Below are 16,406 nucleotides of genomic sequence, written 5' to 3'. Positions count from 1 at the left end.
AAAAAAAAAAGTCTTGACAATTCCAAATAACTTTTGGAAAATGTTTTGTGGATCGATGGTACAGAAGTGGAGTATCTTGGAAGTAGTATGTCCCGTATTCCATCTGGCGTAAACCTAACCCACAATTCAGAGAAGGAAGATCATCCTGGCAATCGAACATGGTGGTGGTGATGTGAAGGTCTGGGCCTGGTTTACCACTTCAGGAACACTGATGACTTGCCATGACGGATGGAACCTCAAGCTCTTCTCCTTACTGGAAGCAACTAAAAAGAATGTCCAGTGCTCATGTTGCACCATTAACTTTAAGCACGCTTGAGTTATGTAGCCTTACAATGATCTAAAAGACACCAGAAAGTCCACCTTTAATTGGCTAACATGGCAACAACTGCCAGTTTAGGGGAGGATTGCTTTCTCACATAGGCTCAGGTTGGTTCTTATAGCCTTTTACCATCAACAAATGAATGATTGTGTTCAAACTCCCTTTCCAATATCAGAGCTATACAGTATTTAACTTAGTTAAAAAGACTACTCAGTTAAAGTTGGATGCTAAAAAAAGAATGTTACATCAACATGGTAACGAACAACTTGTAAAAAGTTTACTCAAAAAAGGTTCTGTAATGACAGTTGTCAGTAGAATATGTTTGTGTGTTGCTTTTTTTATTATTGTTATTTGAAGTAAGCTCCTTTTTTTGTTTTTTGATGCACTTGTTTTTGTATAGGTTCTCAGTGTTTGGCCTTGGCTCCCGGGCCTACCCACACTTCTGCGCCTTTGCCCACGCTGTGGACACGCTGTTTGAAGAGCTGGGGGGTGAGCGCATCCTACGCATGGGAGAAGGAGATGAGCTGTGTGGCCAGGAGGAATCATTCAGAACATGGGCCAAGAAAGTTTTTAAGGTTGGTTCCTTAGGTGAAGACCTAAAAGGCTTGTGTTGTGGTTGCATAAAGGGGATTGCAATGTTGTTGTTTTTTTTTTATTGTTGGGGGAGTTACCAGGGCAAGTTGTAAAAGCCTGCACCCATAGAAACTTCACAAACCACACCAAAAAGCCATTTTAACTCTTTTAAACAACTTAAGGTTTATAAGGGCGCACTTTTGCATCGTGGAAAAAAAAACAAAAAAAAAAGAGACATTTGAAGAACTTTTTGTTTTCTGATTTCTAAAGTGTTAGTCATTTTCCAAATGCTTTTATTATGCAGCAGATTTAAAAAGTGACTTTTTTTTCTGACGGGGATGTTCTTGTGGCTTTGTCACTGCGCATAAAGGCTGCCTGCGACGTGTTCTGTGTCGGTGATGATGTGAACATCGAGAAGGCCAACGACTCCTTGATCAGCAATGACCGGAGCTGGAAGAAGAGCAAGTTCCGCCTAACCTACACCGCCGAGGCCCCTGCACTCACAGAAGGTAGTAATCATGTGGGAGCATGGTTATGAACTGCTGAGAGTGACTTGATATTAAGCAGACAATAAGTGCTGATAAGTAGCTTTGCACAAAATAACTGTAATTTATCAATGACTCAGCTGTGAGGCTGGGCTGTGGAAACGAATTTTGATGCAATTTTAAGCTATTTTACCTTTTTTAAAGGCTGGAGTCCAAATTAATAGATTTCTCTGTAATTATCTAACGCTTACCATTATCTATGAATCGTATGCTTAAGATGGAAGTACAAGAGCCTTCTAATGTATCATGATAGTAGTTTATTTAGCAAAATGAATGCTCACCTGTAAATTAACCCCCCAAGCTGCATTTGCATTAACTATATTGACACCTGTAATCTAGAAGCGTATAACTATTTTGTCAAGTTATCACCCACAGAACTGTTTGGACTTGGAGTAAAAGGGAAGAGGCTACACCCAGCTTTCCATCAGTCGCGCAGAAAAACCGAGAAGAAAAACATTAACCAATACCGGCTTTATACCAAGAGAACATTTTGACATTTTGTTTTATTTCTAAATCTTTCCAGGTGCATCTCAATTAGTATGTAATTGAAAAGGTCTTTTATTTCAGTAATTCAGTTTGAAGAGAGAAGCTTATAGTATATTTTAAATACTACACAAATTCATTACTCAGGCTCACTATATTGTTAGTCATACTGGTCACGTTGCATAACGCCTAGAAAGGGTATCCATAAAGCTTGTCAGCAGAGGGAAGCATAAAATGCTCGAAAATCTCCTAGTACATCTCTGTGTCGATTTTAGATTAAATGAAACACACCAGAAAACATGTTTAGAAGTCATGGCTCCTCAATCAGCACGCTGCATTTCATGAAACCTGAATTCTGTACCTCGGCTTTCATCTTTAAAGAATACTTTGGACCACTGAACAACAGTTTTCCTTTTTTTTTTGTTTTTTGTTTTTCCCAGGTAAAATGCTTCTGATGTTGTCTTCCCAATTCAGACTTAAATTATTAACACAAGGAATGTGACAGTTGTAGCCTATGTCCTGAAACCATCTTTTTGATCCTGAGCTTTTTCCTTCCCCTTAACCTTCCTTAGAATAGGCACACAATGACATTTCTGTCTATCATGTGATTACAGCCAATTACAGGTAAATATTTATCCCATTACATTACCACGGTTGAATTAAGTCACCGAGCTGTAAAAAGCAATAACGACACAAGTGTAATTTTGAAGCATGAAACCATATTCTCCATCAAGTAACCACCCACACAACTGTTATAGTTGGAGTAATGGCGGGGAAGCGACAATCAGCCTGCCCGCAGTTTTTGCGGACAAATGAAGCAAAAATGAAAAACCTGGGAGAATCGTGTAAACACAAGGTTGAAGCTACTAAAATTCTCACCGAACGGATTACAACAGAAGCCGGTGAGAGTAAAGCCCGAAGAACTGCTGTTAATTAGGGATTTCTTATCACCAAATGACAGGATTTCTTTCTTTATATACTGCGATTGTTTAATCTCTTGCTGAGAGTTAGATTCTACTATTTGCATAGCTTTGTGTGAGTTGTAAAACAAATGCCAAGAAGGAATTCATGCAATTAGCACAAAAATTGGAGCCGTTACATATGGGAGTCTGTTCTGAGAAATAATTGCAAATAATACAATCATAGCAATTATTGTAAAACTGGCTAAAATCTGCTTGTTATTGTTAATATTGTCCTTACAATTAGTATAAAGGTTACAATTAGTATAATGGTGTTTGCAATGCACCCACACACTAATTAGGACTATTGCATTGTCCGTCAATAAACCGCTCTATCTAAATGTTGTTCACTAATATATACAATAGATAAAATCTATTTCATATTCAAAAACCACCTTGCCCCTCTTTACTGAATGCTACTGTTTATCTTTTTGTATCTCCGCCAACTCAGATTGGCTCAGTTTTTCCAAAGTCCGTCATATTTTGTAAAATATGGACAGCATGATGGATAATTCTACTGAGGCACTCAACAGTTTGCACCTTTTTCTGTAATATCCTTTTTTGTTTGTTTTTGAAAAACCTAAATGAAATGGTGCCAATGATGGTTCGTCTAAACTAGACCCAGTTTAAGAATATCAAGCCAAGTTAAATAACCTTTAAGGACTAGCGGGAAAAAGCTGTGAAATTGCCCTTTTGATTCGACTTGATTGAGGCCTGGTCGGTGTCCAATCAAGCGCATTGATACCGTGGTTATTAGAGCAGGTGCATTAATGCTGCTGGTGGTGTTTAACAGGTGACAATACCTGCCGTATGACATGAGCATCCCTGCTTGGCTCATGAAGAACGACTCCTGTCCTGATCCATGCCACTTTTCAGTGAGCTTTCCTTTATTGCTTTGGGGGCTTCAACCCTGTCACTAGTTCACCTTTTCCAGATTGGAGGAATATGGCTCAGTGGTTGTCTTTTAACTGGAAGGTTGCCACATGTCAATGTGTCCCTGGGTTGGGGCTGTGTATCTGTATATGAATACGCCTGCATTACTGAGTGAGATTGGCATGCATGTGGGTGAAGTTTAAAGCAGTTTGGTGGAGGGATAAATTTGGTAGATGGACAGAAATTATATAGCGCTTTTCTATTCATGCTAACCACTCAAACGTCCCATGAATATGCTTGGATACAGCACCCTGCTTCTTGAGGAGGGTCTCAATGAGTTTTGTGACATCAGTCTTCCCCATGATTGTTTACCACCATAACATGCTAATGTGTTTTAAAAAATAAAAAACTTTCCTGGTATTTATGCCATCCATCCATCCATTTTCCAAACCGCTTTATCCCTCATGGGGTCACGGGGGTTGCTGGTGCCTATCTCCAGCGTTCACCGGGCGAGAGGCGGGGTACACCCTGGACAGGTCGCCAGTCTGTCACAGGGCAACACAGAGAGACAAACAGGACAAACAACCATTCACACCTAAGGACATTTTGGAGAAGCCAATTAACCTAAGAGTCATGTTTTTGGACTGTGGGAGGAAGCCGGAGTACCTGGAGAGAACCCACGCATGCACAGGGAGAACATGCAAACTCCATGCAGAAAGACCCAGGGGTGTACTTGAACCCAGGACCTTCTTGCTGCAAGGCAACAGCGCTACCCACTGCGCCACTGTGCAGTGGGTGCACTACTTCTGCAATGTTTTCTGAAAAACATAATTTTCACTTTTCATAAGTTCTGATAGAAATACAAAAGTTAAAACATTCAGAAATGTGTGTAATGACTCTTTGAGAAATTTCTTCAAACAGTAATTTACTTCAGATATTAAATTGGAAAGTTACATCAGTCAGTAATTCAAAATGTAAATAGATCAATGAAAAAAAATCCTAACTAAACAATGATAAAGAATGTTAGCAAAATTTTGTTAATCTACAGAAATTATGGTATTTGTCTTTTAGATGAAAAAAAGATCTTTAGAAACTAAAAAATTAACCCTTACCCAGTTGTCTGTTTTTCACAATATAATTCCAGACTTTCAGACAACAAGGAAAAGCTGAACTTTCATCTAGAATTGACGAGGGTGTTTGATGAGGTTACCTTGAAAGTGTATTGACCCTTCAGTAAATCAAGAATTATTGGGGATACCTGTAATAACGTCTCATTTCTGTCTGCCTTATAGCATTGTACAGTGTTCACAAGAAGAAAGTGTATGGAGCAAAGATGATTGAAGCTCAAAACCTACAAAGTTCGAAATCCAAGTAAGCTTTGGTTTTTGCCAAGCGTCTCATATTTTTACATGTAAAGATTAGACTAAATGAAATCCATGCTTGATGTGCATAACTTATTCATTCTGCTCTACAATGATGTGGGAAGTGAATGAAACAGATGGAAAAGGGTGCAATGTTTTTCCTCTTCTTTCCTTTAAACCTCTAATCTTTTTCTCTTCTTTTTTTTTTTTTTTTTAAGTCGCTCCACCATATTAGTCCGGCTCGACACCAACAGCCACGACAGGCTGTGCTACAAGCCCGGCGACCATCTGGGCATCTTCCCTGGCAACCACGAGGACCTGGTAACGGCGCTCATAGATAAACTGGAGGATGCTCCGCCTGTCAATCAAATCGTCAAAGTGGAGTTCCTGGAGGAGAGGAACACGGCGCTAGGTGGGTGATGTTATTAGCGTCTTCACGCCGCTGTGTGAATACAGTGGGCGTGTAATCAGGACGCTCGCAGTTCAAAATCTGGGAACCATGTCAAAATGGAAATGTTAATAAGATACAAAATCTCTTGCCTCAGCAGACTACAGAGAGACCCCCCTAAGGTTTCTATGTCCCGGAGAGCTTTCAGCTTAGCTGCATGTTGGCAGTTGTGGTGACACTGAGGGATGCAGCTGAGAGATTTGCTGTGACTGTTTAGCAACATAATTTTATTTTTATTTCTAATCATATGTGGTTTATATAAATATAGCCTGAAAATGGAAGCTTTTTGGACACTGGCGAGATATGGAGCCAAAACCCTTGTGGGGACTATGTCCTGCTTTTGGCCTGGGAACGCCTTGGAATCCCTCAAAGCAAGCTAGCGCTAGTTGCCAAGTAGAGGTTTCCCTCTTGGACCCATGCTATCACAACCCATTGTCTGATAAGCAGAAGATGATGAATGTTTGGATGGCTGGATGCCAGCCAAATGAAAAGAATTAATAAGGTGTTGATTACAAATGTATGGCACACTTTTAAAACTTTGAACTGAAACTACTGTGCGACTGAAGCAGGAGACGTGTGTGTCAGTTTTCAGTCAATTCACATAATGGCAGTTCTAAGCAAGTGTCTGCCCAATGCGCAGAAAAAAGTCCAGTTTATAAACATTCATGTCTGTAATACATTCGATACAAAGATACAGATTGAACGTCAGTTACATTACACAGATTCCAATTATGTCCTAGGCATCATGTAATGTGATTTTTATTTTGTGGCTATAATGTCAAAAAATGTGGGAAAGAGGGACGAATACTGTTGCAACGCACTGTAACTCGAGAACAAGCTAAGCAAAAAGCATTTTCAAAACTTTTGGGAGAATAGTTGCCGCTGGTGTTTAAGTTCATGCGTACATCCGATCTGACCAACTTTATTGTTTCTGTTTGTTTTTTTTTTTCTTTCCTGCAGGTGTTATAAGTAATTGGACAAATGAGACCCGTATTCCTCCTTGCACGATCTACCAAGCTTTTCAGTGCTTTCTGGATATTACCACTCCGCCAACCCCTGTGCTGCTGCAACAGTTTGCTGCTCTGGCAACCAATGACAAACAGAAAAGGAAACTAGAAATCCTCAGTAAGGTAAATTTACTTGGCAATCCATTTCTTTCCATACTGCATTGAGCATTTGGAGGAATTTTAAAACCGCGTTTCTAATTTTTACCAACCTGAACACATTTGGCTTTGACACTTAGTGCTTTGAATTACATTTAAAATCAAACATTCACCATGTGGCTAAGCTGCAACAGAGAAGAACCCGTTCATTATGTTTGCTAAAATATGGGAGATGGTTTTCAGTGCAGATTTGATGCACCTTGCGCCATGAAAACACGCACAGTAGGACTTAGCTGGAGCCAAATTAGAGCTGCTGATCGCTGTAACCCAGGAGTCCTTCCCCCATTGTGGTGCCTCCCACAAATCGCCCTCCATTTTTGTTGATGTGTGAAAAAGGCTGGAGGAGGCCAAGCAGTGACTCATGCGTAGAATCGTTGTCACTAAAGTTAGAGGGAAAGATTTAGAGGGCTTCTAAATCTGGCAAAATTAAATGGTACAGTGCATTCAACAGAGCCGGTCATTTTTTTTGTTTTTAGTTTCATTAAGTCTCAAACAACTGTCTAATTTTGCCAAAGGTTACTTACCTTTCTATCTTTTTTTAAAAGTAAAAACAATATTCAATTAAATTTTATTTATGTAGCGTCAATTCATGAAACATGTCATCTCAAGGCACTTTCCAAAGTCAAATTCAATCAGATTATACAAATTGGTCAAAAAATTATAAGAGAACCTAGTTGATTGGATCAAAGTCCTGACAAGCAGCATTCACTCCTGGAGAAGCGTAGAGCCACAGGGAGAGTCGTCTGCATTGTCCATGGCTTTGCAGCAATCCCTCATACTGAGCAAGCATGAAGCGACAGTAGAAAGAAAGACTCCCCTTTAACGGGAAGGAAAACCTCCGGCAGAACCAGGCTCAGTATGAACGGTCATCTGCCTCGACCGACTGGGGGTTAGAGAAGACACAACAAGAGAGACAAAAAAGCACAGAAGCACACTTTGATCCAGTAATCTATTCTACATTAGATGGTAATAGCGGGTGATCTGTCTTCTCTGGATGATGTCACAGCTAACAGAACGCTGTGATGAATATGATAAACTTGACAAATGCTTTGAAAAGCATGAAGGATTGTTTTACAAAAATAGCTTTTTGAATCTGCAATCAGCAAGTACATTTCACAAAATAGGAAAATCAAACTGTGCTTTCACCCAGAATGGTAAACACCACAGTCTTCTCAATAGACACCGTGTCAGAACAAAGCAAACTTTCAACTTTTTTTCTTTATTATTATTTTCTTTGCTTCGACACAATATTCTAAATTAATCACATTTGTAGGTGACACAAAAAAGTTGGGCTCTGAATGGTGAAAAGCTGTTTTTGTAGATGCCTCATGCTTTCGAGACAGAAATGTTTAATCAGCTGAAAAAAAAAAAACTAATTTCCTCCATTCAGTCTGTTGCATCGCATATGCGTTAAGTCCAAGCCTAAAAACGGCAAATAATTGTAAGATTGAAAACTTTGTTAAACTGTGTTTGACGCAGTCTGTTTTTCTCACGCTGTCTCCTTTCACCATCCAGGGTCTGCAGGAGTACGAGGAATGGAAGTGGTACAACAACCCTACGCTAGTGGAGGTGCTGGAGGAGTTCCCCTCCATCCAGATGCCCTCGACTCTGCTGCTCACTCAGCTTCCCCTGCTGCAACCTCGCTACTACTCCATCAGCTCCTCTCCGGACCTGTATCCAGGAGAGATTCACCTCACGGTGGCCGTGGTCTCCTATCGCACCAGAGGTAAGAATCTAGCAGTACTTTAAAGCTTTGTTTCCCGTAAAAGCTTCGCTACCTCCTACTCTTTCAAAGCTGTAACTTGGGGCATTTTTCTAACTTTCTGGAAGCCTAAACATAATAGAATAGTTCAGGATCTTTTGAAGTGAGGTAGCATAAAATGCTTAAGAGCAGTTTAAATCTTAACTGTAGAAGACGGGCTTTCCTATAGTCTTCTTTTTATTTTAAAACCAGTTAGGTTGGTCCCAAGAGCTCTGAACATGGAAACCATGCATGTACAAGAAGCGGTATTTCTGTCTCCAGGTTTTTAAATCAAAGTATTTTCCAAATTTCAGGAGGGGTCACATTGTATCCCTTTATTATATCCCTTTATAACCCTGCCTTGCACATTGCTCTTAAGGACCAAAGTTCACGTTCAGCATCTATAATTTCCGGGTAGGAAATGGCTACAAATGAACCCGTGTTCGCTGGTAATTTCCCTCATACACTGCTTGCTTATTTTAAAACATTACCCTGATTGCATGACCACTTGTTTTATTACAGTGATTCTTTCCCCCCCTATCCTCCTGTAAGAGAAAATAAGAGATTACTTTAGCCTTGTAGGTGTGCTAGGGCCACTCTTCTCCTGTTACATTGTGCACTTAAAGTGATTGCTCGGTAATCGTCTGTTTCAGGTGGGCAAGGACCTATCCATCATGGAGTATGTTCGTCGTGGCTCAACAGGATAGAGAAAGGAGAGATGGTACCGTGTTTTGTCCGAAGGTAATGATCAAATTAAATAACCTTCTTGTTACGAACGTTTTAGAAAACCTGCCACCCGTTTCCTTCTGTAGATAAAACATCTGGTGCCCCCCCTCTCCACATCACCCTTCTGGTGTAACTTTATCACTTCTGTACAGAGTACTTGTGCAGTCTTTTTGTGTTTAATAACTTTTAAGTAAATGTAAATACATATGCACATATAATGTTTTCATTAGAATTTAAGAGAATTTTGGTACATCGTATAGTGTAACAGTGAAGTTGTCAAATTCAGATTAAATGTTACCGCGTTCATTGTCGGTCATGGGATTCTTATATAGTATTTTTGTCAGGACATGCTTCCTCTAGCAACATTTTGATAATGTATAGGCAAACGTAGGCCTTACAGTGTGTTATATAAGCTTGACACAAGGTGTCTGTGCTGGTATTACACAGCCTAGCATTCAACGTGGCCAAAGATGTTACAATTCACCTCAGTTTTCAATGTTCAAAAGCAACTGAAACAAAACTTATTAGATATAGATTCATGCTGTTTAAACAAGCTATTGTGTATGCATTTTTAAAATATTGTTTTAGGTGCACAGCGAATGATGTGGGGAAAAAGTAAAAAATTGGTTAGTTCTGGTCAGCAAAGCTTAATACAGTTGGGGGTTTTATATTTGTTGGATATTTTATAAGCAAAATCTTTCAATTTACGGCTGTAATTTCGTGAGTCTCATCGTAAGGACATTGCTTCTGCAACTCTGTTTCTGCTTCTCCAGGGTGTTTAAATCAACAAAGTTTCCAGATGATAGAAAATAAACCTACCTTAACGAATGCTGTTGATGACTTCCTATAGTGTTGCAACTTGTCAAATTTGATTTACTGTTAAGGCTGCATAAGGTTTGATGATTTGGGTGAAGAAAGGAGCCAGAAGTAATGAAATTCATTTCCATTTCACCCGGGTAACTAGCCAATCGCAGGGCTACCTGGGGCAATCATGAGCACTTAATTGATCTCGGCTCTGTTGAGGCAGCATATCAGTTGTCATTGGAGTGTTTAAACCTGCTCTTTGCCATATCTGTGTAGTTCTCATATCTCCCCTTGACTTGTATTTAAACATGATTCTCCGCTATTCTTACTCCCATTTTCCTGCTTTAAATGTCAATAAGAAAAACGTCACCACTTTTTAGCTGGAGTCACTTTCTATTCACTAAGAGGTGTATGTTGATCTTTGACACATGTTCTGTTTATGATTAAGCATGTCAATTGACAGGATCAGCTCTCATAAACGATATACAACATCTTAGCTGTTTTTCTTTTTCATAATTGCCTCTATAAAATGGTTGGAGAGAAAAGTTAGATGTACAACAGCGCCTTAACTTGGTGATTTATTCATCTGCTGGTCTCTGCTCTACCTGCAAATCCACACCTAAAATCACATTAGGCTCTTGTGAAATATCAGAACCAGGATGCAGAATTTACTCAGCATAATGTTTTCCTGGTTGGGACATGATCCTTTAGTTTTATAGTATGTTTAAATGGTAAAATGAGGCATTACAGTCATGCTAAATGTGAACCATATGGTACACATGAGCAAATAACTGCATACTCATGCAGCTGTAATAATAATAATACATTTAATTTATACTGCACTTTCCATCAAAAGATCTCAAAGTACTACAGGTAAAAAAAGAGAAAAGCACAAAAAGGAACTATTTTTAGAAGAGAGAAAAAACATCTAAAGGGGACCAAAAGCTTTGCTAAAAAGAAATGTTTTAAGGCCTTTTTTAAAACACTCAGTGAACTGAGGTGCCCTCAAGGTGTCAGGGAGGCCATTCCCAGATGTGAGACAGCAGCACAAAATGGCCTATCTCCCATTGTCCTGAGTCTGGTTCTGGGAATATGGAGGAGGTTTGAGTGAGTGGAGCGAAGGGAGCGGGTTGTCTTCTGTGGGCTGACAAGTTCTTTGAGGTGTGGGGGGGTGCATTGATGTGTGAGGAGGGAAACCTTGTACTCAATCCTGGTGGAGATGGGAAGTCAGTGTAGTGAATGGAGAATGGGGGTAATGTGCTCATGTTTCCGCACTCTCATCAGGATCCTAGCTGCAGAGTTTTGAATATACTGAAGCCTCTTCAGACTTTTTAAAGGGATCCCAATGAGAATTGCGTTGCAATAGTCCAGTCTGGAGGAGACAAAGGCGTGAACCAGCTTTTAGGCATCTGGGAGGGAGAGAATGGGACGGAGTTTGGAAATGTTACGGAGGTGGTAGAAAGAGGTCTTGCATAGGGGATTTATATGGGCTTCAAAAGTGAGTTGGGAGTCCATTTTTACACCAAGATTACTAACTGTTGATGAGAGCGGGATGTTAGTGCCAGAAAAGGTGATGCTGGTTATGGATAATGATTTGGTTTGATGAGGAGTTCCAACCAGGATGGCTTCGGTTTTGGAGCTATTTAGTTGAAGAAGGTTTTGCTTCATCCATACCTTTATCTCCTCCAGCTGTCATCACACTCTTAGTACCTGACAGGGAAAATGACACAACTTAAAGGAGCATCGTGCAAGTTTAAGTTTTTGCAGAAGTTTGCCCCCTCTGGCGACAGGTTGAAATGACACCCAAGCGTTGTGCCCTTGCATGGGAGAACAGGCCGCTGCGACTGCACAGTTCTTTTGTTTAGAGACGTAGTGTCTTCTGAGGTAAGGTTATAAATACTGAAGTTAGCCCGTGTTCTCTTGCTAATGGATTTATTATAGTGGAGGCTCAACAAAATAGGTAGGTGAACGAGAGTGTGCAGTGCACACACCCAGAGGATTCAGTCTGAACTACTCTCTCATGAACTGACAAATGGAGCCTATAGACTCAACTGTGGTAAATAGACGAAAACTCCTTTTACCTGTTGGGTAATTGTAAGGACATGTAAGGGAAAGAAAATAAACATGTATAACCTTTTTAAACTTATAGAACCTGTTTGGTGCACTCCTACAAAGTGTGATTTAACACCAGGGAGAGCTGTGCTAACTTAAAGTTGATCATATGTAAAAAACATTGAGTTGAAATTTCTCAAAAACAGTCAATGTCAGCCTTAAGCGTATCTCAACGCACAACCCTACATACAAGAGCAAAGGCTTAAACTTTTCTTGCAACGCATCTTTTGTGTGTCTTTAAATATTACCACCTTTGTTGTCATTTATGGGATTATTTTACATTATTTTTTTAAATAATTTGTCATTTTAGTGCACCATCTTTCCAACTTCCCAAAGACAACCAAGCACCTTGCATCCTTGTGGGCCCAGGAACGGGCATTGCACCATTCAGAAGCTTCTGGCAGCAAAGACTGTATGACTTTGAGCAAAATGGTTGGTCACTTTCATCTTGTTTATTCCTGTGAGATACTATTGGTAGTTGTGGAGAATCTCATTATAAAGAAAATATCCACTGGCATCATTTTCAGAGAACTGCTTTTCGGTATTCTATTCAAACCAAATCATCTGTAATGCACTGATCTGCAATGTATTATGTCTACAATCACACTTCTAGCAGCGACTTGACTCCAAATTGCTGTCATTTTCAAGGGATTAAGTCATGCCCCATGATCCTGGTGTTCGGTTGTCGACAGTCTGAGATGGACCACATCTACAAGGACGAGACTCTCCAGGCCAAGAACAGAGAAGTGTTCAAAGAGCTCTACGCAGCTTATTCCAGAGAACCTGGCAAACCAAAGGTAAACCACCAAATCATAACCAGTGCTTTGAGAGAATAGCATATGTTAACTTTGGTGCTTTATCCCTAAAAAAGATTCAAGTCTTACTTTAATTCATCTAATTGGTTAATAAATCTTCAATGAACACAAATTAAATTGGTAGAAAAATTTTGTTTAGATATTTATTATCTGAACAGTACTTTTAGAATTTCACCTCGTAGTTTGTACATTTTACCATATATCTATGTTCAGTGTCCTTACTTCACATTGTCCACTTTTTTTGTCTTAAACTTGGTCTCTTAACTGCTCCAGAAATATGTACAAGATGTTCTGCGCGAGCACTTGTCAGAAACTGTGTACCATTGCCTGAGAAAGGAAGGTGGACACATCTATGTGTGTGGGGACATGACGATGGCCGGAGATGTTCTCAAGACCGTCCAGCAAATCTTCAAGCAGCAGGGTCAAATGAGTACAGAAGATGCTGGTTTCTACATCAACAAACTCCGGGTAAGAAACAACATTAAGCAATGCGAGTAACACCTTTTTAGATGTTTGTGTTCCTACTGGGCCATTTGTTGGAATCCTCAATAAGCACGAAAATATAATATAATTACATTTTCCATAATTTTTCTTAGTATAATTATCAATAATTTCTTACCATTTATGTCTTGCTTTCCTACCTTTGCTGCCTTGTCTTTGCCAGGATGAGAACCGCTACCATGAGGACATCTTTGGTGTCACTCTGCGCACCTATGAGGTCACCAATCGGCTTCGCTCAGAGTCCATCGCCTACATTGAAGAGAACAAAAAGGACTCCGATGAGTAAATGGTTTGGCAGTTAAATTTTTAGCCATTTTCAGATGGAAAAGTGATCTTTATTGGTGTGCAAGTAAAAAGATGTGATTATTCAAGTAAATTACCAAGTAAACCAACTGGAGATTTTAGGATTTCACTTACCAGTTGCCATTAAGATCAAATGTTCTAATCATCACCTTCTGCATATTCATTTGAGTTGCTGGAAAAGAAAACCAGAATTAGAATTTTCTCCTAAAGCTAAAGGTGTACACTTTTTAAGGAAAATATTACATAATATGTCGTGCCTGTTTTTTTTATACTAGGGCTTTTATGAATTAATCAACATTTTGCACTCATAAAAACATATTTCTCTTCATTAACGTTTAAGTGGTTCAGTTTCTGAATATCTAACCAGGAAAAATATGGTTAATTTAAGGGCAATTCACACATGTAGAATTATTATTCTATTTCTCATCTGTGTTTTTTTTTTAATATATTTTTGTAAGAAATGTTACATTGTTTTTCATTTAAAATCGAGTACTTTAAATCAAATTTGAGGAAGGTGGAGGTTTTTTATGTTGGGAAGTAGTAGCCAGGAGCTATATTTTACTTCCAGTCTACCCTATATTAGTTAGACTGACTAAAATAACAATTCTTTCATTCAATTCCATTGGAACAATCAAAGTCCCTAATAGAACAATTAATTAATGGACTAGTTTTAAAATGACATGCCTAAAATTAAGTGTGCGTGTGTGTGTTGATCTGTTTATCCATTGTTTGTTTTTATAGGTTTTTGTCTTACATTTGTAGTATGTTGTCATTTACATAAACATGTAATGATAACCTTAGGTAAAAATACCATATTTACTAAAAAGTGAGAACAAATGTTGATTATTATGTTATGTTGCGTTTACCTATCATTCATTTTGATACAGGCTTAAGCAAAAATAACAAATTAAAATTGTATCTGACATACTATAAGCAGCGTTTCTGTTAAATTGGTCTGTTAAAGTGTTAAAGTTACCTCAAACGAGTAATAGGAGGTGTTCAATTAGTTTTGACACAATGACTGTACATGCTTTTCATAGATGGTAAACTTACTGCATTTATATAGGTCTTTTCTAATCACACTGCCCAGTCAAAGTGCTTCATACTAAAGCCACATTCAGACAGTCACATGCAAACAACACATTAATTCACTGATATGCAGGTCAGGAGGCAACTTGGGGTTAAGGGCAGAATGGAGAATATTTCCAAGCAGCCAACTTTCTTTATGTAAAAACCTTTCAGCCATCTGGCCAGCAGCATGCAGCAACACGTGGGGGAGGGTCATTGTTTCATTACTCTGAGGATGCTCAGGTCACTCTGGCATTTAAGTAACAGTAGGAAAGAGACAATTTTAGCAGATTAGATGCTTCTTAAAATACCGGTATGTGTGTACTAGGCTTCATCCAGTTACTGGTACAACACGAAAATCACATAATTTAGTTTTTTTCTTTCTTTTATCCAATATTGCATTGTTGACAGTTGGTTACATTCAGCTGTAGCAGCAGGTTAGTCTTGATTTCAGAATGTAAATCCACTGAGATGAATCTCAAACAATGAGATTATCGCCACTATTCTCATCTCAAGTCAACTTGGATCTGCATCCCGGAGTTGTTTGGCAGCAGCACGTTGTCACCCCGACATTCAGATGAAAACAGAGCGAGTAACCATAGAAACGTGTGGCGAGAGGCCTTTAAACAGGATTAAAGTGAAAGCGGATGGTGCTTTTGCATTTCTGTTTTTGTTTCTGTTTTTTTTTGTGCGTATTCAAGATTATACATTTCATATACCCTTGCCATGAGAGCTAAACAAGGGCCCTACATAGCCACTATGCCTCATTAAGTACCAACATAATGCATCACAGATGATGGTTCCTGTGTGGATTGTCACTTGAATTTCACATTTGGCCATCAAAGCCCCTGCTCACTGGATGAGTAATGACTGTAACATCTTTGTTTTTTATGTCCGTTTCTCTCTGTCCGTTTGTCTCTCCTTTTCTGTCTTTCCTCTCAGGGTTTTCTGCTCATAGGTTGATGAAAGGAGGCTAGATGAACGCAACGCGAAGGACACGGCAACGCTGGTTAAAGAATACTGTGCCAATTTTTGTACTGTAAAAAAAAAAAAGGGGGGGGGGGGTCTTTGTTTTGTTTCTTTTTTATACCACTTAAACGGTTTTGTTGGGCTTTGCAACTTTGTCTGTAGCAAGTTGGAAATGTTCTGTTCTGATATTCTGTTTTCGCTTGATGATACTTCCAAAACTTTACAAATTGATCATAATGATTCATAATGTGTGCACTTAGTGTCATTAACTGCCTCATTGTGAATGCATGACAAAGAAATTAATATAATCAAGAAATATAATATACTCTGTGTTTATTGTTGCAGTTAAAAGGCTTTTTTTGAGGTTATGTATTTGCAAGAAAATGGGCACCATTGGTTTAAAATTCTGTATGAAATTTGTCAACTTTACCCATTCGGAATGTGTAGGGACTGGTAAGACTGTTATAGTTTTGGGGTTTTATTATTCATAAAGGCTTAAGCAGGCACAATTAAGACAATGAAAGATGTACAGGCAAGCAGACCGGGACAAAAACATTTAATTTGCAAACGAGTTTGGTGTGTTGACAAGTCAGAGAATTGTGAAAATGGCGATTTGGCCACAGCATCAATAAACACATCTTCT

General features: G+C 39.1%; 1 protein-coding gene across 1 annotated transcript in view; it reads left to right on the top strand.

The window, feature by feature from the left end:
• LOC118564870 (nitric oxide synthase, brain-like) overlaps window positions 1-15,767 on the top strand; it is a 49,841-nt gene extending 34,074 nt beyond the window's left edge. The window contains exons 17-28 of the mRNA XM_036144204.1: window positions 720-894; window positions 1,263-1,401; window positions 5,045-5,123; window positions 5,332-5,525; window positions 6,522-6,691; window positions 8,240-8,450; window positions 9,119-9,206; window positions 12,418-12,539; window positions 12,756-12,904; window positions 13,196-13,390; window positions 13,587-13,705; window positions 15,737-15,767. Of these exons, the coding sequence (XP_036000097.1) occupies window positions 720-894; window positions 1,263-1,401; window positions 5,045-5,123; window positions 5,332-5,525; window positions 6,522-6,691; window positions 8,240-8,450; window positions 9,119-9,206; window positions 12,418-12,539; window positions 12,756-12,904; window positions 13,196-13,390; window positions 13,587-13,705; window positions 15,737-15,752 (1,657 nt within the window). The 3' untranslated portion in view covers window positions 15,753-15,767. The remainder of the gene's footprint in view (window positions 1-719; window positions 895-1,262; window positions 1,402-5,044; window positions 5,124-5,331; window positions 5,526-6,521; window positions 6,692-8,239; window positions 8,451-9,118; window positions 9,207-12,417; window positions 12,540-12,755; window positions 12,905-13,195; window positions 13,391-13,586; window positions 13,706-15,736) is intronic.
• The last annotated feature ends 639 nt before the right edge of the window (window positions 15,768-16,406 follow it).

The sequence above is a fragment of the Fundulus heteroclitus genome, chromosome 12 (genome assembly GCF_011125445.2).
Source record: "Fundulus heteroclitus isolate FHET01 chromosome 12, MU-UCD_Fhet_4.1, whole genome shotgun sequence".
Taxonomy (NCBI): domain Eukaryota; kingdom Metazoa; phylum Chordata; class Actinopteri; order Cyprinodontiformes; family Fundulidae; genus Fundulus; species Fundulus heteroclitus.
This window is presented reverse-complemented; position numbering and strand designations above follow the sequence as displayed.